Raw genomic sequence first — 26833 nt, forward strand, 5'->3', positions numbered from 1 at the left:
ATTTCTTGTTAACAAACTATAGTTTTGGCAAGTCGGCTAGGACATCTACTTTGTGCATGACACAAGTAATTGCATGACACAAGTAACAGATTATTTCACTTGTAATTCACTGTATCAATTCCAGTGGGTCCGAAGTTTACATACACTAAGTTGACTGTGCCTTTAAACAGCTCGGAAAATTCCAGAAAATGATGTCATGGCTTTAGAAGCTTCTGATAGGCTAATTGACATCATTTGAGTCAATTAGAGGTGGATGTATTTCAAGGCCTACCTTCAAATTCAGTGCCTCTTTGTTTGACATCATGGGAAAATCAAAAGAAATCAGCCAAGACCTCCGAAAATGTTGTAGACCTCCACAAGTCTGGTTCATCCTTGAGAGCAATTTGCAAATGCCTGAAGGTACCACGTTCATGAACCTTGTGAAAATGCTGGAGGAAACAGATACAAAAGTATCTATATACACAGTAAAACAAGTCCTACATTGACATAACCTGAAAGGCCGCTCAGCAAGGAAGAAGCCACTGCTCCAAAACCGCCATAAAAAAGCCAGACTACAGTTTGTAACTGGACATTGGGACAAAGATCGTACTTTTTGGAGAAATATCCTCTAGCCTGATGAAACAAAAAATAGAACTGTTTGGCCATAATGACTATCGTTACGTTTGGAGGAAAAAGGGGGAGGCTTGCAAGCCAAAGAACACCATCCCAACCGTGAAGCACATTTTATTTGGGATCCTTAATACTACACCGGCTCCGACGGAGAGGTAGATAATTGCATGTGTGGGGTACAGAGATGAGGTAGTCATTCAACAATCATGTTAAACACTATTAATGCACACAGAGTGAGTACATGCAACTTATGTGACTTTTTCAGCAAATGTTTACTCCTGAACTTATTTAACATGACAAAGGGGTTGAATACTTATTGACTCAGACATTTCAACTTTTCATTTTTAATTAATTTGTAAAAAATAAAAAAATAAAACATTCAATTTTACATGATGGATTATTGTTTGAAGGCCTGTGTCAAAATAAATCTCAAATTAATACATTTCAAATTCAGGCTGTAATTTTTATTTTAGAAAAGGTCAAGGGGTGTGAATACTTTCTGAAGGCACTTGTATCTCGACATTTTTGTGAAAATGGAGTTATTGAAATAGCCTTGTTTAAAAAAAAATGTATTTAACCTTTATAGTACTCTAAATACCCAATTCATGCTGTTAAGTTCAAAATAATACAAGATAAAAATCAATGACACCAATTGTCTCAGAATCATATTTTTGCAGATATAACCTTATGGTCCCAAGCTCTCGATCTGCCATGTTGGTACCACTCCAAAGAGAGCAAAGCTTAATGACATGATAACTATGACAATCATCATTTTATCTGGAATACTGTTTAAGTTGAGTTCAATATTCATTTTGAAAAATATTCATTTTGAAAAATCTAAGTGTAAAAATGTATTTTTGAGCCTCATTGGAACACACTGTTAATGTGTGTGGAGGGAGGGATTCCGTTGACAAGCTCACACACCAGTTCCCCATGCTTATTCAAGTTTATTTCAGACGTGCAAAAATATGGCATAGAAAACCATTCAAATTAAAGTGTATAGACAGAGTGCAGAGTGGATACAGAGGAATGGTGTAGTAGTATTAAACATGGTTGCCGTTACATATTTAGTATCATTGTCTCAATACAGAGATTTCAACTCTTAAGGTGTTTTAAAGGCCCAGTGCAGCTGTTTCTATATCAAAATGAAATCATTTCTGGGTAACAATTAAGTACCTTACTGTAATAGATTTCCATTCAATTTGGCGTTAATTGCTTTTTATGGGAGAAGAAAAATTATAGGACTGTTACGAGAGGTCTGAGTGGGGAGGGGAAAACTGAAAACTAGCTGATTTTGGCAGAGGTTTGGAACTCTTTTTGTTATTGGTCTATTAACAAATTTACCACATGGTGATGTCAAAGCCGAAATTCCAGCCAATTCAAACCTTTTGATTAGAAGGCCCTGTGAAAATTGTATTTTCAACCAGCAACTATTAGGAATAACACAGTGTTAGTTTCTTCAGCTGTTTTACAGTATTAATACAAAATACAGGCAAAACATAATTTTAACTGCACTGGGCCTTTAACTTAGGGCTAGGCCATTTTTTCTCAATTTCCGCCTGAATGATGTGCCCAAAGTAAACTGCCTGTTGCTCAGGCTCTAAAGCCAGGATATGCATATAATTGTTACCATTGGAAAGAAAACACTTTGAAGTTTGCAGAAATTTTTAAATAATATAGGAGAATATAACAAAAGATATGGTAGGAGAAAATCCAAAGAAAACCCTTTTAAGAGAGAGAGCATGCTCTTACAATGGCAAGTATAAGGGCATACTGAAAATTAGCTCCCAGGATGTAATTCATATGGCTTCCACAGGGTGTCAGCAGTCTATGTTCAAGGTTTTAGGCGTGGAACTTCCAAAACGAATAAGAAATATCAGTTTTATTGCAGGGACACAGTCTTGGAAAATTCGTGTTGGTGCTCGCCATGAAGACAGGACGCACATGCTAAAATCGGTTTCCTATTGAACATACTTCTTTCCGTAAGAAATATTACTGTTTGATTACATTTTAGGGTATCTGAGGAGTAAATAGAAACGTATTTTGACTTGTTGAAACAAAGTTTAGGGGTAGATTTTCGGATTCGTTTCTCTGCATGTTGAACGAGTGGATTACGCAAATCGATGGCGCCAACTAAACTGACTTTTTGGGATATAAAGAAGGATTTTATCTAACAAAACGACACTACATGTTATAGCTGGGACCCTTTGGATGACAAATCATAGGAACATCTTCAAAGAGTAAGTGAATATTTAATTCGCCATTTGTGAATTTATGAAACCTGTGCCGGTGGTAAAATATTTTGATGTGTGGCGCCATCCTCAAACAATCGCATGGCATGTTTTCGCTGTAATAGCTAATGTAAATCCAACAGTGCAGTTAGATTAGCAAGAATTTACGCTTTCAACCGATATAAGACACTTATATGTACCTACATTTTTAATAACCACAATTTTTATGAATATTTATTTGAATTGCGCACCCTCCAGTTTCACCGGAAGTTGTCCCGCTAGCGGGACACCTAGCCTTAAGATTATCATAACTTGGTCCTGGATCAAGGACTAAAGGAGAGGTATTGTGATATGCCAGCATAGTAGTGCAAGATGAATGGATATATATTTTTACTGAACAATGACAAGCCAGCAATCCTCACCATGAAGAGTTAGAAACGCTGTTATAATTCTTCAAAGCTATTTATATATTCTTAGTTCTGGGAAACACCACAGGAATCAAACATACATGAAAACACATGCCCCATCTATTCTCATGCCATCAGTCATAGCTAAACCTCTAAGGATGCTTTCCTAATGTCACCTTATTCCCTATACAGTGGCTTGCGAAAGTATTCATCCCCCTTGGCATTTTTCCTATTTTGTTGCCTTACAACCTGGAATTTAAAAAAAAATTGGGGGGGGGGGGGGGGTTGTATCATTTGATTTACACAACATGCCTACCACTTTGAAGATGCCGAATATTTTTGGGTGAAACAAACAAGAATAAGACAAAAAAACTGAACTTGAGCGTGCATAACTATTCACCCACCCAAAGTCAATTTGTAAAGCCACCTTTTGCAGCAATTACAGCTGCAAGTCTCTTTGTCTCTTTAAGCTTGGCACATCTAGCCACTTGGATTTTTGCCCATTCTTCAAAGCAAAACTGCTCCAGCTCCTTCAAGTTGGATGGGTTCCACTGGTGTACAGCAGTCCTTAAGTAATACCACAGATTCTCAATGGGTTTGAGGTCTGGGCTTTGACTAGGCCATTCCAAGCCATTTAAATGTTTCCCCTTAAACCACTCGAGTGCTGCTTTAGCAATATGCTTAGGGTCATTGTCCTGCTGGAAGGTGAACCTCCATCCCAGTCTCAAATCTCTGGAAGACTGAAACCGGTTTCCCTCAAGAATTTCCCTATATTTAGCGCCATCCACCATTCCTTCAATTCTGACCAGTTTCCCAGTCCCTGCCAATGAAAAACATCTCCACAGCATGATGCTGCCACCACCATGCTTCACTGTGGGGATGGTATTCTCTGGTGATGAGAGGTGTTGGGTTTGCGCCAGACATAACGTTTTCCATGATGGCCAAAAAGCACACTTTTAGTCTCATCTGACCAGATTACCTTCTTCCATATGTTTGGTGAGTCTCCCACATGCCTTTTGGTGAACACCAAACGTGTTTGATTGTTTTTTTCGGGACACTTTTCCATAAAGCCCAGCTCTGTGGCGTGTACGGCTTAAAGTGGTCCTATGGACAGATACTCCAATCCCCGCTGTGGATCTTTGCAGCTCCTTTAGGGTTATCTTTGGTCTCTTTGGTTGCCTCTGATTAATGCCCTCCTTCCCTGGTTTGTGAGTTTTGGTGGGCGGCCCCCTCTTGGCAGGTTTGTTGTGGTGCCATATTCTTTCAATTTTTTATAATGGATTTAACGGTGCTCTGTGGGATGTTCAAAGTGTCGGATATTTTTTTATAACCCAACCCTGATCTGTATTTCTCCACAACTTTGTCCCTGACATGTTTGGAGAGCTCCTTGGTCTTCATGATGCCGCTTGCTTGGTGGTGTTGCAGATTCTGAGGCCTTTCAGAACAGGTGTATATATGCTGAGATCATGTGACAGATCATGTGAGACTTAGATTGCACACAGGTGGCCTTTATTTAACTAATTATGTGACTTCTGAAGGTAATTGGTTGCACCAGATCTTATTTAGGGGCTTCATAGCAAAGGTGGTGAATACATATGCACGCACCACTTTTCCGTTTATTTTTTTAAACAGGTAATTTTTTTCATTTCACTTCACCAATTTGGACTATTTTGTGTATATCTATTACATGAAAGCCAAATAAAAATTAATTTAAACTACAGGTTCTAATGCAACTAAAGAGGAAAAATGCCAAGGGGGGTGAATACTTTTGCAAGGCACTGTTTACACTAATTTTGACCAGAGCTATATGGGCTTGATGGGCCCAGGTCTAAAGTAGTGCACTTTATAGGGAATAGTGTGCCTTTTGAGATGCACCCTAAGAGACACTGGAGGAATGACGGCCATGACAGTCCATTGTGAGACTCATCAGCAGTTAAGACTATTTTATACTCTTTAGAAAATGTACATGGACGCACACTGATATATGGTACCTAGGTTATGAAATACATTTGTAATGCGTGTGAATAGATTACGGTAGTACTGTTACATTATTTGATCATAGAGTTCTTCCTGTTGTTCCAGAGTAGCCTTGCTTAGAGTCAAAGATATTTCACTCATTCTACTTTCCTCCCTTTGGGCTTTGGATCATAACAGAGCAGATTCTCGCAGAATGTAAGTGATGGCTTCTATTCTTTGGTTTGCCTTGAATTCATTCATGACTTCTGTTTTCAGTGTTGTTTTTCTTTGGTATTAAGCTTGTTCCACCTCTACTCAATGCTCATTTATTTTAATCTGAGGATGTCTCCTGAGAGAAAGCGAGAGAGAGAGAGAGAGTTAGAATACAATAGATCTAGATGATACTAGATACAGTATGACAAGTGGTGTGTGTGTGTGTGTGTGTGTGTGTGTGTGTGTGTGTGGTTAACCTACCTGTGACCACTATGAAGATGATGACGGCCACACCCAGGAACATGGCGATACAGCTGAGCAGCAGAGAGAGACGACCCAGCCTCTTAGCTCCTTCTACATCCCCGGTCTGGAGAACAGACTGCGACTAGAGAGTGAGCGAGAGACAGAGATGGGAGTTGGGTGAGAGAGACAGAGTAGAGGGAATGAGGGGCAATGAGAGAGGGTAACTAAAGCATTTATTTAAAGGGATACTTTGGGATTTTGGCATTGAGGCCCTTTATCCACTTCCCCAGAGTGAGATGAACTCGTGGATACCATATTTATGTCTCTGTGTCCAGTAGTAGATTTGGATAGAAAACACTCTGAAGTTTCTAAAACTGTTTGAATGGTGTCTGTGAGTATAACAGAACTCATTTGGCAGGCCAAAACCTGAGAAGATTCCTTACAGGAAGTGCCCTCTCTGACCATTTCTTGGCCTTCTACACTCTCTTTATTGAAAACTGAGGATCTCTGCTGTAACGTGACACTTCCTACGGCTCCCATAGGCTCTCAGAAGGCGGCAAAACAGGGAATGATGCCTTTGGAGCCCCTGGCGGAAAAACAGTAGTGCATTTGGATAGCGGTTGATCAGAGAACAATGGGACTGGAGGCGCGTGCACGAGGCGACACCATGTTTTTATTCTTTCGTCTTTGAACGAAAACAACGACTCCGGGTCGGAATATTATCGCTTTTTTACGAGAAAAATCACATAAAAATTGATTTTAAACAGCGTTTGACATGCTTCGAAGTACGGTAATGGAATAATTTGACATTTTTTGTCACGAAACGGGTCGGGCGCATAACCCTTCGGATAGTGTCTTTAACGCACAACAAAACGCCGCTATTTGGATATAACTATGGATTATTTGGAACCAAACCAACATTTGTTATTGAAGTAGAAGTCCCGTGAGTGCATTCTGACGAAGAACAGCAAAGGTAATCCAATTTTTATTATAGTAAATCGGAGTTTGGTGAGGGCTAAACTTGGTGGGTGTCAAAATAGCTAGCCATGATGGCCAGGCTATCTACTCAGAATATTGCAAAATGTGCTTTCACCGAAAAGCTATTTTAAAATCGGACATAGCAATTGCATAAAGGAGTTCTGTATCTATAATTCTTAAAATAATTGTTATGTTTTTTGTGAACGTTTATCGTGAGTAATTTAGTAAATTCACCGGAAGTGTTCGGTGGGAATGCTAGTTCTGAACGTCACATGCTAATGTAAAAAGCTGGTTTTTGATATAAATATGAACTTGATTGAACAAAACATGCATGTATTGTATAACATAATGTCCTAGGAGTGTCATCTGATGAAGATCATCAAAGGTTAGTGCTGCATTTAGCTGTGGTTTTGTTTTTTGTGACATTATATGCTAGCTTGAAAAATGGGTGTCTAATTATTTCTGGCTGGGTACTCTGCTGACATAATCTAATGTTTTGCTTTCGCTGTAAAGCCTTTTTGAAATCGGACAGTGTGGTTAGATAAAGGAGAGTCTTGTCTTTAAAATGCTGTAAAATAGTCATATGTTTGAAAAATGGAAGTTTTGGGATTTTTGAGGAATTTGTAATTCGCGCCACGCCTATCATTGGATATTGGAGCAGGTGTTCCACTAGCGGAACGTCTAGATGTAAGAGGTTTAAGGAGAAGTGTATCTTTAAAATGGTGTAGAATAGTCGTATGTTTGAGAAATTGAAATTATGATATTTTTGCTGTTTTGAATTTCGCGCCATGCTATTTTGTCAAACGATCCCGTTAACGGGATCCTATCTCGAAGGGGTCACTAAGAGGTTAACCTCTTGACGGTCGCCTAGGATAGGGGGCGCCACAGCGCATTTTGAAATAAAGTCGTGCCCATTTTAAACGGCCTACTACTCAAACTCAGAAGCTAGGATATGCATATAATTAATACTTGTGGATAGAAAACACCCTAAAGTTTCTAAAACTGTTTGAATGGTGTCTGTGAGTATAACAGAACTCATATGGCAGTCAAAACCCCGAGACAGATGGAAACAGGAAGTGGAATTCTGAATTGCGAACTCAACTTCATCACGTTGCCTATTAATCACACCGTGAGCTATGGTTCATTGAGCACTTCCTATTGCTTCCACTAGATGTCCCCAGTCTTTACAAAGTGGTTTGAGTCTCCTACTGTTAAAAATGAATGAATGAGACGCTGTGGAACGTGGTCACACGGAGAGGGCCATCACCATTATGACGCCGGCGCCCCTGGTTACCCTCCCCTTTCGAAACGTTTTGAAACACAATGCAATCGTCCCCCTCGAATCTTATTGGCTCTCTTGTTGAAGAACGCCCTGAAGATTCATGTTATACTACGTTTGACATGTTTGAACGAACCTAAATGGAAAAAAAATGCATTTTCTCGAAATGGCTGTCCCGTGGCCGACGTAGCATTTGGATAAGCCTTCAGACGCGCTAACAAGAACAAGCTCTTGGAACATAAAGGAGTAATTTTTTCGAACGAAAATACATTTGTTGTGGACCTGGGATTCCTGGAAGTGCTTTCTGATGAAGACAACCAAAGGTAAGGGATTATTGACAATAGTATACAAGACTAGATGTGATATGCGATTGTTCCAAGATGGCGCTGACCTGTAACGTTAGCCTATTTTTCAGAGTATCGCATCCCCTTTCATCGCAAAGTATGATTACCCAGTAAAGTTAATTTTAAATCTGGCATTACAGGTGCTTTCAAGAGATATTCATCTATAAATCTTAGAATGACAATATTACATTTTAAAAATGTTTTCGAATAGTAATTTAGTAAATTGTAGCTCTGTTTCATCGGATGCATTTGAGGGAAAATAGTTAGTCAACGTTACGCACCGATGTAAAATGCTGTTTTTATATATAAATATGAACTTTATCGAACAAAAGAATGCATGTATTCTGTAACATGATGTCCTAGGTGTGTCATCTGATGAAGATTGTCAAAGGTTAGTGCTGCATTTAGCTGTTTTTTGGTTATTTGTGATGCATGTGGTTGGTCGGAAAATGGCTATGTGGCTACTTTTACGATATACTCCTCTAACATAATCTAATGTTTTGCTTTTGCTGTAAAGCCTTTTTGAAATCGGACGACGTGGTTCGATTCAGGAGAGGTGTATCTATAAAACGATATAATTTGGAGAAAAAAAATGAAAAAAAAAAATATTACATTTTGTTATGCTAATGGCGATATGATTTTTCGCTGGATGTCGAGGCCGCACAGGGGTTAATTATATGCATATCCTAGCTTCTGAGTTTGAGTAGTAGGCCGTTTAAAATGGGCACTAATTATTTTCAAAATGCGCTGTGGCGCCCCCTATCCTAGGCGACCGTCAAGAGGTTAACAGTCTGATGGCCTTGAGAGAGCTGTTTTTCATTCTCTTGGTCCCAGCTTTGATGAACCTGTACTGACCTCGCCTTCTGGATGATAGCGGGGTGAACAGGCAGTGGCTCGGGTAGTTGTTGTCCTTGATGATCTTTTTGGCCTTCCTGTGACATCAGGTGGAGTAGGTGTCCTGGAGGGCAGGTAGTTTGCAGCCGGTGAGGCATTGTGCCGACCTCACTACACTCTGGAGAGCCTTACGGTTGTGGCCGGAGCAGTTGCCGTACCTGGCGGTGATACAGCCCGACAGGATGCTCTCGATTGTGCATCTGTAAAAGTTTGTGAGTGTTTTTGGTGACAAGCCAAATTTCTTCTGCCTCCTGAGGTTGAAGAGGCGCTGTTGCGCCTTCTTCACCATGCTGTCTGTGTGGGTGGACCATTTCAGTTTGTCTGTGATGTTTACGCCGAGGAACTTAAAACTTTCCACCTTCTCCACTACTGTCCCGTCGATGTGGATAGGAGGGTGCTCCCTCTGCTGTTTCCTGACGTCCATGATCATCTCCTTTGTTTTGTTGACGTTGAGTGTAAGGTCATTTTCCTGGTAAAGAAATAGTGTTCTCTTTCCAGTGTTCTCGGTCCTCTGAAGCAGCAGGTAGTCAGCAGGTTGTCACCATCAAAAACACCGTCCTTGGAGAGCAATTCTGAGGTAATAATTCTGCGTGGACTGAGCGAGCGCTTCTGAGGTGAACTAGAACTGCTGGCGTCCTGGTTCCTTTGCGACCGCTACGAAGTAACCATGCAACCAGCATAGCAACGGACACTTTGGTTCAATACATAATCCGGTTAGAATGTTGCAAGTTCTAGCAACAGCTCTAGCAACAGAAGTTAGAACTCATCGAATCCCATTGTGACGTTGAGGGGGACACTATTTGGCCACAGGACATTATTTGGCATGACAGGCCCTAAGCAATCACTGATGTCGCTTATGCTTGGAGTCGGCCCTACATGTGTATGTGTGTCACTTCTACATAAATCAGTTTAATACTTGTGGATAGAAAACACCCTAAAGTTTCTAAAACTGTTTGAATGGTGTCTGTGAGTATAACAGAACTCATATGGCAAAATAAAAAGTCCATTAGACTAGATGTGACAGTTTTATTTAGCTAACGTTATCTAAGTTAGCTAGCTAATTGTAGCTGCTTTCTGTTTTATCTAGCTAGCTAACTGTTATTGTAGCAGCTTTCTGTTTGTATGTAGCTTGCACTTTAATGGCATCCCTCAAGGAGATTTTCTTTTATCTTCCTAACCAGGCGAAGTACTATGAAGGCACCATTGATCTCGACAACAGGCGCAACATTCGTAGGGGGGGCAGAGAAATTCACAATTCAGGGTAACATAAGCATTTAGTTTCTATTACTGTTACTGCTAGATAACTGGAAGGATTTATGTACAAACATTTAACAACCATTTTTCATTAAATTTGTATATTGATGTGTTTTCCTGTAGACATTGGCTATGAAGTTGGTAAGTTGTTTGGTATGTATATAGCATATGTATCTGTCTTGTATTTCAAGTAACATTTACAAGCATGTAAATATTTGTATATTTTTTTGTTTGCTGGTAAATATTTGAAACTTGCTCGAATTGGCTGTAAATGTATATGTTTGCATATTAAATGTATTCATTGCAAGTAAAATGTTCAATTGACTGAAATTGACTGTTCAGTTGCCCAGTTTCTTACTGGTCCTTAAACCCCTTCTCCCTAGCCATTAATCTTTGTGTCCAATTCCAAATCAAATTTTAGGCCGGGGTTGGTATGGAATTGGACATTGGTTTCTAGTTAGTGTTTGCATATCTGGAGGTTCTAGATTTGTGTATGTAATATGGCAGAAGTCTCCCAGAGTCCATTACACAGTAGGGTTGAGTCATCACCATATTGCTACACCTATCCAAGCCCCATGTCACGTATACTCCCCCTCCGGCCTCTAGGTCATCAGGCTGCTGATTATCCCACACACCTGTCACCATCGTCTTGCGTACCTGCGCCTCATGACAGTCACCTGGACTCCATTACCTCCTTGATTATCTTCCCTATATCTGTCACTCCCCTTGGTTCTTTCCTCAGGTGTTAATGACTCTGTTTTCAAGTTGGTGCGTTTGTTTGTTTTTTGGGTTCATTGTTTCTTTTATTTATTAAAACACTCACTCCTTGAACTTGCGTTCTGACTCTCAGCGAACTCGTTACACCCCATCAGGTCAAACACTACAAAGATAGAGTAGGGGGTTAAAGGCCTTAATCAAACTGGGTTATATCAAAAATTATTGGCCTGTACCTTGACATTGTGAGAGGGCTTCCAATTAAACCAGGCCCATGTTATTGAAACCCTGACTGCGGCTGGCTGCCTGTCGAGGACAAGTGACAGGAAGAATTAGCCGCAGCACCTGATCAAGCATCTCTTGATTCTGCCTTTCTTTTCTCCTCATCTTTTAACTCTTTCTCTCCTCTCCCTCCAGACAAAATTCTGCATCTAGTGACTTCTGATTGCCCAACAATCTGCCCACTCACCACATCCCCTCCATCTCATTACATAATCTAAAGCTACTGTTATTGGCTTGTCATGTTGTCATTATCTGCTAATAAAGTTTCCTAGCTGTATCATACTGGGCATATAATATGTGAGATACACAGATTAACCAAAAACACTAGCAATGAAAACACTCAGAACAAAGAGAGCAGCAGTGCCTGGACTTCGCAGTCTCCCTCTTCAAGTCCCATTTCCAAGACTACCTGTTGAGAACAAGTTCCTGGCAGAACCTCCCAACCACATAGCACCCACCTCTTTATTCCACAAACCAGAATTAAGTATTTCAGTCTGATTGCCATGTGAGTGTCCAAAGAAATAATCTGTTCAAATAAATTAATCGACAAAACTGTACCAAAAACAAAGTTTATGTATTAAAATCTTAAATATTGCCAGGTTGGTTTTCACAGCTGTTTCATAAGGTGTTCAATATTGTAAATTAAGGTATCATTTGATGGTATTTATTTGTTCCACATGATTCATTGTTGTATCCCAGGACCTATAATAGATACATATATATTCAACCACAAGGGTGTACTAATGAGCTGTGTGAGATAGAAAAAAAAAGAATAATAATAGTCAACGGAAATTATATTATTTCACTGTAGATAAGAGAAACATGACAGCCAGACAAACCAGTGTATGAATCAAACGGATTTGCAAATTAATGGAGTGGGAATTAGCTGACCTCGTAAGTTAATTAACTAATGTGTCAAGGAGATTAAACGTTTTCTTTGCCATTTCCAAAACGTAGCAATGTTAAAGACAGATTTCATGTTGTAACGTTAACAAAGTCCCAAAAAGTAGTTAGAATCCATGTTTTCATTTTATTAGCTAAACAAAACTTGTTGTTGCGGAAATCAGCCTTGTTTGCATAGCGATGACGACAAGAACATAATTTATGGTGAAATGATCTCCAAAATTATAATCATTAGGTCAACACACCGTTGATATAGCAATGGACGCTAATAGTTTATCGAATTCCATTGTGACTAGAGGGGGACAGTATTTGGCCAGTGGACATTATTTGGCATGACAGGCCCCCGGATGCTAGTGGGCTCCCAACCCCCAGAAACACAGTTGGGGTTGTGCATCATCAATTTTTGTCTTGTTATGTCAGTCACTGAAAGTCACTCAATTAGCCATGGCAGCAAACCATTTTTGGATTGGTAAGTTAGCTTGCTAGACTATCTAAACTTGTAGTACTCATGGCCGAATACCATCCGGACACGCAGGGCATGTGCCCAGGGGCCCCGATTTCCAGGAGGCCCACATTGACTTTGTTCGTCACTCTAACTCAGATATAATTAACATGGCATAAGTCTTGGCAAAATGTGTAGAATTACAGGAAATTTGTTTTAAAACTGCAAAAATGCCTCTCCACCCCATTGCAAAATGGGTAGAATTGCAGGAAATTAGCTGCCCCATAGCAAACTGAGTAGAATTGCATGAAATTTGCTATAAAATTGCTAAACTTCTCTCTGCCGCAGGACAAAATGTGTAGAATTACAGAAAGTTAGCTTTAAAATGGCAAAATGTGTCTCTACTCCCCTTGGTTTGGAATTGCAGGAAAGTAACTTAAAAACTAAAAAATGTCTCTCCAGCATTTGCCCACAAAATCTCATTTAGGGCCCCCAAACGGTTAGGGCTGGCCCTTCCCACACATACATATTACTATGGGTTGAAAGCAAACAATCTTAGAAAATGCACCGCACCATCTCTCAAAATCCCCCTAAATGCACTAATATATGGTGATGTTATTGGGTCGGCCTGCAAGATTGGTGATATTCCAGATACAAAGCACTAGAGAAGATGATTAAGTTATGTTCTTACCATACCACAGACCAAAGCAAGAAAACTTACCATGTGAGCATACCACAGCGCGAACATGTTCACCGGCACAGCAAGACAAAAGCACGACAACACCGCAAGCCACAGGTAGCTCGGCGGCTCTGAACCGGGTGGCACCGGGGAGCGGAGTAGGAGGGGGGGTCCGAAGCTCAGCTGGGACGGGGACATGGTCGCAGTGCCTGACCTTAATGGCGATTGATGTCCGTCCAGCTCGGCATTCAGGGAATGGATGCTGCTTCTCAAGTTGAGAGATGTGTCGCATGGTTTGAGGTTGCTTTCCCCGGTGGGTTCGGTGGTCACGGCGCTCAGGAGTTTCTCTGTGTCTTGGAAGTCGGTGGGATGTGAGACTTCCCTCTCCCCCAGGGCGCTTTTACCAAACGCAGCATCCGTGTTGATAGCCATTCTTTAGATACAAATTTCTATATATTCCTCCTAGACAAGCGTCGGAAATCACTTTTTGAATTAAACGTTGTATGAGCTTTTCTTTGATGAAATCAGGGTGTCAGATGAGTAACTCTCCTTTGGGCGGTCGTCATCAGCATTAACAGTCATTTGAACACATTAATTTGATTAGATATGATAAAATAACATATCTAATATTAATACAAAGTTATTGAATGGTACACTAAAAAACCAAGCAATTGAATCTTGCCAATATGTCCAATGTACGCGTGATGATATTGATGTATCTCTCTAGTTCCACCCGGTTCTCCAGTCTTCACTGGTATGTGCACGCCCTGCTTTTTGTGCACGCCCTGCTTCAAATGGAAACCCCTTGTGTGTATTACCACTCCCTATAACCATCAGCATCCCCTCAGTCTCTGGACCACTGCATTAGGCTACATAACACGACAGAGCAAAAACAATGTTTAAAAACACGTCAAACTAATTTGACAATTTTTACATGCGCCAGAGACATTAAAGTGGATCACTATCCTAGGCCTGTGTCTAAGACTAAACGATTAGTATTAAAAATGTGTATGGGAAAGAGAGTGAGACAGAGACAGAGAGATAGTTAGAGATGTAAACCGAGCTGCACTTTCTAACATCCTGCCAAATGTAGGACCATATAAGAGACACATATTTCGCTGAAATTACACAAACCCACAAAGAATTTGAACACAAATCAAATTTTGACAAACTGTCTCATCTGTTAGGCAAAATATCACAGTGTGCAATCACAGCAACAAAATATGTGACCTGCTGCCACAAGAGCAGGTCGGTAACACTTCATTTTAACCTGTTGGGGATAGGGGGCAGTATTTGCACGGCAGGATAAAAAACGTACCCGATTTAATCTGGTTACTACTCCTGCCCATTAACTAGAATATGCATAGAATTGTTTGATTTGAATAGAAAACACCCTAAAGTTTCTAAAACTGTTTGAATGGTGTCTGTGAGTATAACAGAACTCATTTGGCAGGCCAAAACCTGAGAAGATTCCAAACAGGAAGCGCTCTCTCTGACTATTTCTTGGCCTTCTTGATCATCTCTATCCAAAACAGAGGATCTCTCGCATATCGTGACATTTTCTAACGCTCCCATAGGCTCTCAGAAGGCGCCAGAACGTTGAATGGTGACTTTGCAGGCCATGGCTGAAAAACAGTAGCGCATTTGGATAGTGGTCGATCTGAGAACAATGAGACTGGGGCGCGTGCACGAGCCGACACCATGTTTTTATTTTTTCGTCTTTGAACGAAAACAGGGTTTCCCAGTCGGAATATTATCGCTTTTTTACAAGAAAAATCGCATAAAAATGTATTTTAAACAGCGTTTGACATGCTTCGAAGTACGGTAATGGAATATTTTGAATTTTTTTGTCACAAAACGCGCCGGGCGCGTCACCCTTCTTTACCCTTCGGATAGTGTCTTGAACACATGAACAAAACGCCGCTATTTGGATATAACTATGGATTATTTGGAACCAAACCAACATTTGTTATTGAAGTAGAAGTCCTGGGAGTGCATTCTGACGAAGAACAGCAAAGGTAATCCAATTTTTCTAATAGTAAATCTGAGTTTGGTGAGTGACACACTTGGTGGGTGTCAAAATAGCTAGCCTGTGATGGCCGGGCTATCTACTCAGAATATTGCAAAATGTGCTTTCACCGAAAACCTATTTTAAAATCGGACACCGTGATTGCATAAAGGAGTTCTGTATCTATAATTCTTAAAATAATTGTTATGTTTTTTGTGAACGTTTATCGTGAGTAATTTAGTAAATTCACCGGCAGTGTTCGGTGGGAATGCTAGTCACATGCTAGTCACATGCTAATGTAAAAAGCTGTTTTTTCATATAAATATGAACTTGATTGAACAAAACATGCATGTATTGTATAACATAATGTCCTAGGAGTGTCATCTGATGAAGATCATCAAAGGTTAGTGCTGCATTTAGCTGTGGTTTGGGTTTATGTGACATTATATGCTAGCTTGAAAAATGGGTGTCTGATTATTTCTGGCTGGGTACTCTGCTGACATAATCTAATGTTTTGCTTTCGTTGTAAAGCCTTTTTGAAATCGGACAGTGTGGTTAGATTAACGAGAGTCTTGTCTTTAAAATGGTTTAAAATAGTCATATGTTTGAGAAATTGAAGTAATAGCATTTCTAAGGTATTTGAATATCGCGCCACGGGATTCCACTGGCTGTTGAGTAGGTGGGACGCAAGCGTCCCACTGGCCCAGAGAGGTTAAGGGGTCCTTATTACAGTGTAAATTTTGTAGTTCATTGTAATAACTCATAGTTACACTGTAGTAACATGTGACTGGTGGTAATTGCGGTCTATTTACAGAGGTGTAACAACAAATGCTTGTTACTATGCTTGTTACAATTGGGCAAGTTTCCACTAAATTCAAAAATGTAGTGTTTTGTTTGTTCACAACTGCATCCTATTAAGTAATAACTACCACAAAGTTATAATTTCTTGTGGACAGATGCTCTGGGTGTCCCGAGATTACATAGGCTTGAATTACCTACCCGTGAATCCACACTCACTATTTCCACTCAATGTTGCTAGCACTTGCCCCGCAAAAGTATACCATCTGGGTTAACTTGGTTGAGTTTACAAAAACAGATAAGATGTAGGTCAACATCACTGACTGGGGTCTACCATACGGGTGTCATCCTCAATGTCATCCTCAAGTGGGAGGATAAACACACAAGTATAGTACACACAAGTACTAGCCATCCAGACAGTTTTATTTAGCTAACATTAGCTAGCTAGCTAGCAAGCTACTGTAACTGTTACTGGAGCTTTCTGTTTGTATGTAGCTTGCACTTCAATGGAATCCCTCGAGGAAATTTTCTTTTATCTTTCCAACCAGGCAAAGTACTATGAAGACACCACTTATCTAGACCAGAGCCGCAACATTCAGAGAAATTCACAATTCAGGGTAACGTTAAGCAGTTACCTTCTATTAGATAACTGGACGGATTTAGCTGTGTACAACCATTTTTCAACAACCATTTTCCATCTAACGTTAGCTAGATGCTAGTTATACACATAATTCAGTGGAGGATGGCTCATAATAATGTCTGGAATGGAGTAAACGGAATGGTGTCAAACACACGGTATCCATGTGGTTGATACCATTCATGTGGTTGATACCATTCAATTGACTCCATTCCAACCATTATTATGAGCCGTCCTCCCCTCAGCAGCCTCCACTGATATAGTTATATGTCTGTCATATTGAGGTGTCTAGCTATAAGTTAAACCTCAAGTTGTGTATTTCAACAACTCTTCTCTTCCAACTTGTTAGGCAATCATATCAACCTACGGGGGAAGGATGGCCAGCCACACAGGAGGGTGATTTTTATTAAGGAGGAGGAGGCCGTGTTGACCGAGGTGCATGCTGACTATTTCGGGGTGAAGCGTATGACTGAGGTCACCATCTGTTAACCTGTTATGGCTAGGGGGCAGTATTTTCACGGCTGGATAAAAAACTTACCCGATTGTCACGAGCGGAATGAACAGTTTAAGGAGTGAGTCAAACGCAGGAGACTGAGGTCCGTTGGAACAATCTTAATTTAATAAATCCACGGGTAAGTTTCACATACGGCTGGGAGCATAACAGTCAGAAAAATTGACAAAAAGAAGCTCCGTTCAAAAGGCAGACGGGGCGCAGCCCGGCAACCCTAATGCCTAGATAATAAAAGTAACACCACACGTAACAACGAACAATCCCGCACAAAATCCTAGCTAAACACAGACAGACTAAATAACCCCCCCACTAATGACAAAACACAAAACAGGTGCAAACAAAAACCAGACATAACTAATAGACACTGAAACACAGATCGGTGGCAGCTAGTAGGCCGGCGACGACGACCGCCGAGCGCCGCTCGACCGAGGAGAGGCGCCCCCTTCTGTGGATGTTGTGACACCGATTTAATCTGGTTACTACTCCTGCCCAATAACTAGAATATGCATATAATTATTGGCTTTGGATAGAAAACACCCTAAAGTTTCTAAAACTGTTTGAATGGTGTCTGTGAGTATAACAGAACTCATATGGCAGGCAAAAACCTGAGAAGATTTCATGCAGGAAGTGGCCTGTCTGACAAGGTGTCGTTCTTCTTGTCTCTGTTTATTGAAGAGTGAGGATCTTAGCTGTCCCGTGACACTTCCTACGGCTGCCATAGGCTCTCAGAAGGCGGCAAAACGCTGAATCGTGGCTTTGCAGGCTCTGGCTGAAACAAAGTAGCGCGTTTGGGTAGTGGCTGGTTACAGTACTGTGAGACTCAGGCTCGTGCCCGCGTCGACCGAAAGCTTTGTTTTCTTTCCTCTGTTTAGCTAAATGGACATTCCCGGTCGGAATATTATCGCTTTTTTACGAGAAAAATGGCATAAAAATGGATTTTAAACAGCGGTTGACATGCTTCGAAGTACGGTAATGGAATATTTAGATTTTTTTTGTCACGAATTGCGCCATGCGCTCGACCCTTCTTTACCATTCGGATAGTGTCTGGGACGCACGAACAAAGCACTGCTATTCGGATATAACGATTGATTATTTTGGACCAAACCAACATTTGTTATTGAAGTAGCAGTCCTGGGAGTGCATTCTGACGAAGACAACAAAAGGTAATCAAACTTTTATAATAGTAAATCTGATATTGGTGAGTGCTAAACTTGCCGGGTGTCTAAATAGCTAGCCCGTGATGCCTGGGCTATGTACTTAGAATATTGCAAAATGTGCTTTCACCAAAAAGCTATTTTAAAATCGGACATAGAGTGCATAGAGGAGTTCTGTATCTATAATTCTTAAAATAATTGTTATGCTTTTTGTGAACGTTTATCGTGAGTAATTTAGTAAATTGTTAGCAAATTCCCCGGAAGTTTGCGGGGGGTATGCTAGTTCTGAACGTCACATGCTAATGTAAAAAGCTGTTTTTTGATATAAATATGAACTTGATTGAACAAAACATGCATGTATTGTATAACATAATGTCCTAGGTGTGTCATCTGATGAAGATCATCAAAGGTTAGTGCTGCATTTAGCTGTCTTCTGGGTTTTTGTGACATTATATGCTAGCCTGTTGGGGATCTTATCCCGATATCGGGATTCATTGTCAAGAGACCATGGCGGGAAATTCAAAAACTGCAAGAATCTAATAATTTCAATTTCTCAAACAATCAACTATTTCTCACAATTTGAAAGATAAACATCTCCTAAATCCAACCACATTGTCCGATTTCAAAGAGGCTTTACGGCGAAAGCATAAAGTTAGGTTATGTTAGGAGAGTACATTGAAAATAGCTGTGTGTAATGTTTTGTCAATTCAAAGACACCATAAGCGGATAACCAGCTAGAATTATGCACCAACCTTTGACAATCTTCCTCAGATGACACTCCTAAGACATTATGTTACACAATACATGCATTTTTTGTTCCATCAAGTTCATATTTATATCCAAAAACAGCATTTTACCGAAGCGGTGAAAATCAGATTTTTTTTTTTCTCTCAAATGCTTCCGGTGAACAACGTTACAAATCACAAAATTACTATTCGATAACATTGGTAAATTATATTATTGTCATTCAAATATTCATAGTTTAACATTTCGTAAATGCTACTGCAATGCCAGATTTCAAAATAACTTTACTGGGAAATCACAATTTGCAATAAACCGGGTGCTGTGCTAAGAACAATAGGCTAGGCTATACAGGTTAGCACCATCTTGTAACCATGTAATATCAAAATTACTATTGTCAATATTCCCTTACCTTTGATTCTCTTCATCCATTGGCAATTCCACGCATCCCAGGTCCACTGCAAATGTGGTTTCTTTCAACAAAGTTCATAATTGATGTCCCAATAACTCCAAGTTGTTAGCGCTTCGGTAGGCTACTAAAAAGTAGCGCGGGGGGGGGGGGGGGGGGGGGGGGGGAGTCACGGCGAAAAGTAAAAAAAATAATCTATTTACATTGTTCAAACATGTCAAACGTTGTTTAGCATCAATCTTTAGAGCCATTTTTAACGTGAAACATCAGTAATGTTTCAACCCGACCTCTCCTGTGTCTTGAAAAACGTCTTTGAAAAATGTATCGCATCACATGATTGCGCAGGTGCAGCCAATAATGAAGTGACGACATCCCAGGGAGGTCAACTTCTCTTCCTTGTCATCCGGTCTCTGTTCATCATAGACGCTTCAAACAACTTTATAAAGATCGTTGACATCTAGTGGAAGCCGTAGGAGTTGCGAAATGAATCCTTTCTCACTATGGTATCTATAAAACAATGACACTAAATAGTACAGTCACAAAATTCATTTTTTTTTAATCTATTTTTCACAGGTTTTTGCCTGCAATATGAGTTTTGTTATACTTACAGACACCATTCAAACTGTTTTAGAAAATTCAGAGTGTTTTCTATCCGAATGTGTTAATAATATGCATATCCTAGCTTCTGAGTTGGTGTAGGAGGCAGTTAAAAATGGGCACATATTTTTTTCAAAATTTCTCAATACTGCCCCCGAGCCCCAACAGGCTAGCTTGAAAAATGGGTGTCTGATTATTTCTGGCTTGGTACTCTGCTGACATAATCTAATGTTTTGCTTTCGCTGTAAAGCCTTTTTGAAATCGGACAGTGTGGTTAGATAAAGGAGAGTCTTGTCTTTAAAATGCTGTGAAATAGTCATATGTTTGAAAAATTGAAGTTTTTGTATTTTTGAGGAATTTGTAATTCGCGCCACGCCTATCATTGGATATTGGAGCAGGTGTTCCGCTAGCGGAACGTCTAGATGTAAGAGGTTAAAGTGAATATAATAACTATTGGCATTTGTACACAAAATAACCTGCTGCTAGTGTTAGTTTCCCTAACACTGACATTTTTTGCTTTGTCTTCCTAGGGTTACTTCGGTGGAAGCCAAAAATCTTCTACAGTTGGACGGTCGACCACTAGAAGCACAGAAGCCCTACACTTCAGTGAATCCCAATAGACAAAGTATGTTAAACTTTGGTTGACATTTGAGAAAGCAAGAAAGATAATTATGCTAAGCTTATTACATTGACATTTTAGTCATTTAGCAGACGCTCTTATCCAGAGCGACTTACAGTAGTGAATGCATACATTTCATACATTTTTTCTCCGTACTGGTCCCCCGTGAGAATCGAACCCACAACCCTGGCGTTGCAAACACCATGCTCTACCAACTGAGCCACACGGGACCATATAAAAATTTACCTCTTCAATTTACCTCTCCAAATGACTTTAGGACCATCGACTGTCTGAGCCCCCCAGGAGGTATCCCATCCACCAAAACCAGTGAGTTTGGATCAGTCTGATTCACTGAGTTGGAGGAGGACCAGCTTGAGGAAGGGTATACCTTCCAAAAGTGTTGAAAAGTACATTTCTCCCATTTATAACACAGCCCTAAACCATCAAATTTTCTCACATTAAAGTGTAACCTGTGTGTTTGCTTGTTTACGTCTCTGTCTCCTACTCTGTTCCCTTTAACTCTGCTCCTGTTCTCCAGGAGCTAGGGATTCTGCACAACACCCAGATGTGGATCCAGCTGATATCCTCCATTACCAACCTCGAACGTTTCATTACATCTACAGCTACTGTTGTTGTCATGTCATTTTCTGCTAAGAAAGTTTTCTTGCTCTATCATACTAGGCACATATGTGAGATACACAGATTAACTAAAAACACTAGCAGTACAAACACTCAGAACAAAGAGAGCAGCATTGTCTGGACTTTGCAGTCTCCCTCTTCAGTATTTTAGTCTATGATTGCGAAGTGCACAAAAAAACTATCAAAGTTTATGTATTTAAATCTTAATGTAAGGGAAGGGCAGATTAAAATAAAAACATGACAGCCAGACAAGCCAGTGTATGAATCAAATGGATTTGCATATGAATGGAGTGGAAAGTAGCTGACTTCGTGATCTGTAAATTAAGTAACTTTAATGTGACAAGCAGATTACACATTTTCTTTGTCATTTCCGAAACGTAGCAATGTTTAAGACATGGATTTCATGTTGTAATGTTAACAATGTTTTCATTTAATTAGCTAAACAAAACTCGTTGAAACAGCAAAATTGTCGCGGAAATCAGCCTTGATTGCATATAGCGAACGTGACAATTACTTTCTTTTCATCATTGCTATATTCAAACTCCCGATCATAAATAAACCAAGGCGCAGCGTGCATGGAATTCCACATATTTTAATGAAAATGAAACTCACCAAAACAACAAAACAGGAGAAAAACGAAACGTGACATTCTGGGGCTGCTCAGACAGCTACACAAAAACAAGATCCCACAATCAAAGTATGATTCCCAATCAGAGACAACGATAGACAGCTGCCTCTGATTAGGAACCATGCTCGGCCAAAAACAAAGAAATAAACAACAGAATGCCCACCCCACATCACACCCTGACCTAACCAAATAGAGAATTAAACAACTCTCTAAGGTCAGGGCGTGACAGTACTCCCCCCCCTAAAGGTGCGGACTCCCGGCAGCAAACCTGAACCTATAGGGGAGGGTCCGGGTGGGCATCTACCCTTGGTGGCGGCTCCGGTTCGCTCCGCCCGCTGATCCCTCCGCTTTTGTGTAACCGGACCGTGGATAGTCACCGGAGGAACCGGACCGTGGATCAACGCCAGAAGCGCCGAACTGGGAACCCCCGCTGGAGGCTCCAGACTGGGGACCGTCACCGGAGGCTCCGGACTGGGGACCATCGCCGGAGACTCCGGACTGCGGGCCGTCTCGGGAGGTTCCGGACTGCGGGCCGTCTCGGGAGGTTCCGGACTGCGGGCCGTCTCGGGAGGTTCCGGACTGCGGGCCGTCTCGGGAGGTTCCGGACTGCGGGCCGTCTCGGGAGGTTCCGGACTGGGAACTGTCGCCGGAAGCTCTGGACTGGGAACTGTCGCCGGAAGCTCTGGACTGGGGACCGTCGCTGCAGGCTCCATGCCATGGATCAGCACTACAGGCTCCGCGCCATGGATCATCACTGGAGGCTTCGCGCCATGGATCATCACTGGAAACTCTGGGCCATGGATCATCACTGGAAGCTCCGGGCCATGGATCATCACTGGAGGCTCCGGGCCATGGATCATCACTGGAGGCTCCGGGCCGTGGATTATCACTGGAGGCTTTGTGCCATGGATCATCACTACAGGCTCCGGGCCATGGATCATCACTAGAGGCTCCGTGCCATGGATCATCACTGTAGGCTCCGGGCCATGGATTATCACTGTAGGCTCCGGGCCATGGATTATCACTGGAGGCTCCGGGCCATGGATTATCACTGGAGGCTCCGGGCCATGGATTATCACTGGAGGCTTCGTGCCATGGATTATCACTGGAGGCTTCGTGCCATGGATTATCACTGGAGGCTTCGTGCCATGGATCATCACTGGAGGCTTCGGACCATGGATCATCACTGGAGGCTTCGTACGTGGAGCCGGAACAGGTCTCACCGGACTGGAGAGACGCGCTGGAGACCGGGTGTGTGGAGCTGGCACAGGATATACTGGGCCGTGGAGGCGCACTGGAGGTCTGGAGCGTAGGGCTGGGACAACCCGTCCTGGCTGGATGCTCACTTTAGCCTGGCAAGTGCGGGGCGCTGGCACAGGACGAACTGGGCTGTGCAGGCGCACTGGCAACACAGTGCGTAGAGCTGGCGCAGGATATCCTGGACCGAAGAGGCGTACTGGAGACCAGGAGCGCTGAGCCGGCACAACCCGTCCTGGCTGAATGCTCACTTTAGCCCGGCAAATGCGGGGCGCAGGCAACGAGCGCACCAGGCTGTGAATGCGCACCGGAGATACGGTGTGCATCACCGCATAACACAGTGCCTGACTGGTCACACGCTCCCCACGGTAAGCACGGGGAGTTGGCTCAGGTCTCAACCCTGACTCCGCCAATCACCCCGTGTGCCCCCCAAAAAAATGTTTTGGAGCTGCCTCTCGGGCTTCCGTCGTTGCCATGACTCCCGATCTCATCGCTGTTCCTCCCTCGCTGCTTCCACTTGTTCCCATGGGAGGCGATCACTTCCGGCCTGGATCTCCTCCCACATACAGGATCCTTTGCCGTCCAGGATGTCCTCCCACGTCCAACTCGTCTTCCACGTAGGCGCACACTGCTTGGTCTTTTTGTGGTGGGATCTTCTGTCACGTTCTCTATCTTCAAACTCCCGATCATAAATAAACCAAAGTACAGCGTGGATGGAATTCCACATCTTTTAATGAAAATGAAACTCACCAAAACAACAAAACAGGAGAAAAACGAAACGTGACGTTCTGGGGCTGCTCACAGGCAGCTACACAAAAACAAGATCCCACAATCACAGGTGGAAAAAGGGCTGTCTAAGTATGATTCCCAATCAGAGACAACGATAGACAGCTGCCTCTGATTAGGAAAAATTCTCAGCCAAAAACAAAGAAATAAACAACATAGAATGCCCACCCCACATCACACCCTGACCTAACCAAATAGAGAAATAAAACGTCTCTCTAAGGTCAGGGCGTGACAGTAATTTAGGCTGTAATGATCTCCAAAATTCTGATCATTAGGTCATCACACCGTTGATATAGCAAAGTACGGTAATAGTTTATCGAATCCCATTGTGACGCAGAGGGGGACACTATTTGGCCGGGAGACATTATTTGGCATGACAGGCCTATTCAAGGTCATTGTAATTTCGAGCATGTTGCGCAGATGGTTAGATGTTGACTTGCTGTCTTAAAACCTCTTGGGGCTATGTGGGACGCTAGCGTGCCACCCGTGGTGCACCCTATCAACAGCAGGTGCATTTCAAGAGCGGCAAATTTGAAACCAAATAAATGTCAAAATTCAAATTTTTCAAACATACAACTATCTTACACCCTTTGAAAGATAAACATCTCCTTAATCTAACCACGTTGTCCGATTTCAAAAAGGTTTTACGGCGAAAGCATAAAGTTAGATTATGTTAGGAGAGTACATTGACAATAGCTGTGTGTAATGTTTTGTCAATTCAAAGACAGGCGTCACCAAAACCATAAAACCAGCTAAAATGATGCACTAACCTTTGACAATCTCCATCAGATGACACTCCTAGGACATTATGTTAGACAATGCATGCATTCTTAGTTCTATCAAGTTCATATTTATATCCAAAAACAGCGTTTTACTATGGCGTTGATGTTCAGTAAATCGTTTCCCTTCAATAACCGGCAGTCAAGTCAGCACCACAAATTAAATAATTAAAATTAGAAAACATTGGTAAAATATTATATTGTCATTTAAAGAATTATAGATTTACATCTCTTGAACGCAATCGACTTGCCAGATTTAAAAATAACCTTACTGGGAAATCACACTTTGCAATAATCTGAGCACTGCGCCCAGAAAAATACGCTTTGCGATACAGACTAGGCGCCATGTTGGAGAGATCTAAAATCGAAAATACTATGTAAATAATCCATTACCTTTGATTCTCTTCATCAGATGTCACTTCCAGAAATCCCAGGTCCATAACGAATGTAGTTTTGTTCAAAAAAGCTCATCATTTATGTCCAAAAAGCTCCGTGTTGTTAGCACATGATCTAAGCCCGCCGGACTTCACTTCATGAACGAGGGGAAAAAATATATTTACGTTCGTTCAAACATGTCAAACGTTGTATAGCATAAATCATTAGTGCCTTTTTTAACCAGAACATGAATAATATTCAAGGTGGACGAATGCATTCTCTTTTAAAACGTATTGGAACGAGGGTACCCAACATGACCTCACGCGCCAGAGTCTAATCGGCCATCACCGTTCCAAGGCTCTTGTTCGGTCAGATCTCACAGTAGAAGACTCAAAACACTTTGTAAAGGCTGGTGACATCTAGTGGAAGCAATAGGAAGTGCCAAAATATTAATCAGCCCCTGTGTGTTTCAATGGCACAGGCTTAAAGGTAATTCAACACATCAGGTATGCACTTCCTGTCAGAATCTGTCTCAGGGTTTTGCCTGCCAAATGAGTTCTGTTATACTCACAGACACCATTCAAACAGTTTTAGAAACTTTAGGGTGTTTTCTATCCATATATAATAAGTATATGCATATTCTAGTTACTGGGTAGGATTAGTAACCAGATTAAAATCGGGTACGTTTTTTTATCCAGCCGTGAAAATACTGCCCCCTAGCCCCAACAGGTTAATAAATAAATAATTGCACCAATGAAACCCATCCAAAAGTGAGAATGTTCCTCAACAGTGAAACCCTTGCAAGGTTACATGAAGGAAAAAGAGCTTGTCTTAAGAACATTTTAAGTGCATTTATAAACCATTATTCAACCAAGATGAATAGGCTTACAATTTGGCAAGCACCAATGACTATCTCACAATTTTAACCATAACTGTTTATTAATGTGTCAATTTTTTTTGAATTGATGGTTAAAGTAGTTGACCCCTTGTCAAATGCACTGTTAATTGATTTAACAATTTCAAGTATTTTCTGAACCGTTTGTGAACTTGTTTTTGCAATTGCAGAATTGTGTCAATAAGGTGGTCATTTTTTAATTGGCTAACACTTATCACATGTGCATCAACCAGTGCACACCTGATCGAATAACCAATGAGTGGAAGACAGACATGATCAATGATACCAGATGCAATGTTGTCTAAAAATTACATATGCAATAACATAAACAGTATTTCCAAAATCATATTAACCCTGAAAGTGTAATTCTCTGTCTAGAAATCAGGCTGCACACACTGATATTATTTGTATTGCCATATTCCAGACCACAGTGGCATAGCGCAGTTTCATAGTGGAATTCGTTTTTTGGGTGGTGATATATTTTTGTTGTTGTCATGGGACAGAAGGAAAAATGTGCAGTTCTATAGGTAATGCAACTTTACACTGTTCATCTTGCCATGAGGCAAAACATT

At 41.3% G+C, this 26833-nt stretch overlaps 1 protein-coding gene across 2 annotated transcripts; it reads right to left on the reverse strand.

The window, feature by feature from the left end:
- Window positions 1–710: 710 nt before the first annotated feature.
- LOC106602851 (trafficking regulator of GLUT4 1) lies at window positions 711–20199 on the reverse strand. 2 transcript variants are annotated; one of them, XR_014392135.1, is made up of 3 exons: window positions 19690–20199; window positions 5678–5801; window positions 711–5552 (listed from the first exon to the last, which is right to left on the reverse strand). XR_014392135.1 is itself a non-coding variant. In XM_014195786.3 (3 exons), the coding sequence occupies exons 1-3, from the start codon at window positions 13858–13860 to the stop codon at window positions 5530–5532; spliced, it is 537 nt and encodes a 178-aa protein (XP_014051261.1). In that variant the 5' UTR covers window positions 13861–14552; the 3' UTR covers window positions 711–5529. The 2 variants fall into 2 exon arrangements, 1 of the variants encoding a protein (XP_014051261.1); XM_014195786.3 differs by lacking the exon at window positions 19690–20199 and adding an exon at window positions 13471–14552.
- Window positions 20200–26833: the final 6634 nt, after the last annotated feature.

Source organism: Salmo salar, chromosome 04, assembly GCF_965601325.2.
Source record: "Salmo salar chromosome 04, fSalSal1, whole genome shotgun sequence".
Taxonomy (NCBI): Eukaryota; Metazoa; Chordata; class Actinopteri; order Salmoniformes; family Salmonidae; genus Salmo; species Salmo salar.

Excerpts from the sequence above, each read along its gene's own strand:
- LOC106602851 (XM_014195786.3), bottom strand. The coding sequence starts at position 13,860 with ATGGCTATCAACACGGATGCTGCGTTTGGTAAAAGCGCCCTGGGGGAG. Across the intron at positions 5,802-13,470 it reads CGCTGTGGTATGCTCACATG|TCGCAGTCTGTTCTCCAGAC; the intron begins GTAAGTTTTCTT and ends CTCACTCTCTAG. Across the intron at positions 5,553-5,677 it reads CATCTTCATAGTGGTCACAG|GAGACATCCTCAGATTAAAA; the intron begins GTAGGTTAACCA and ends GCTTTCTCTCAG.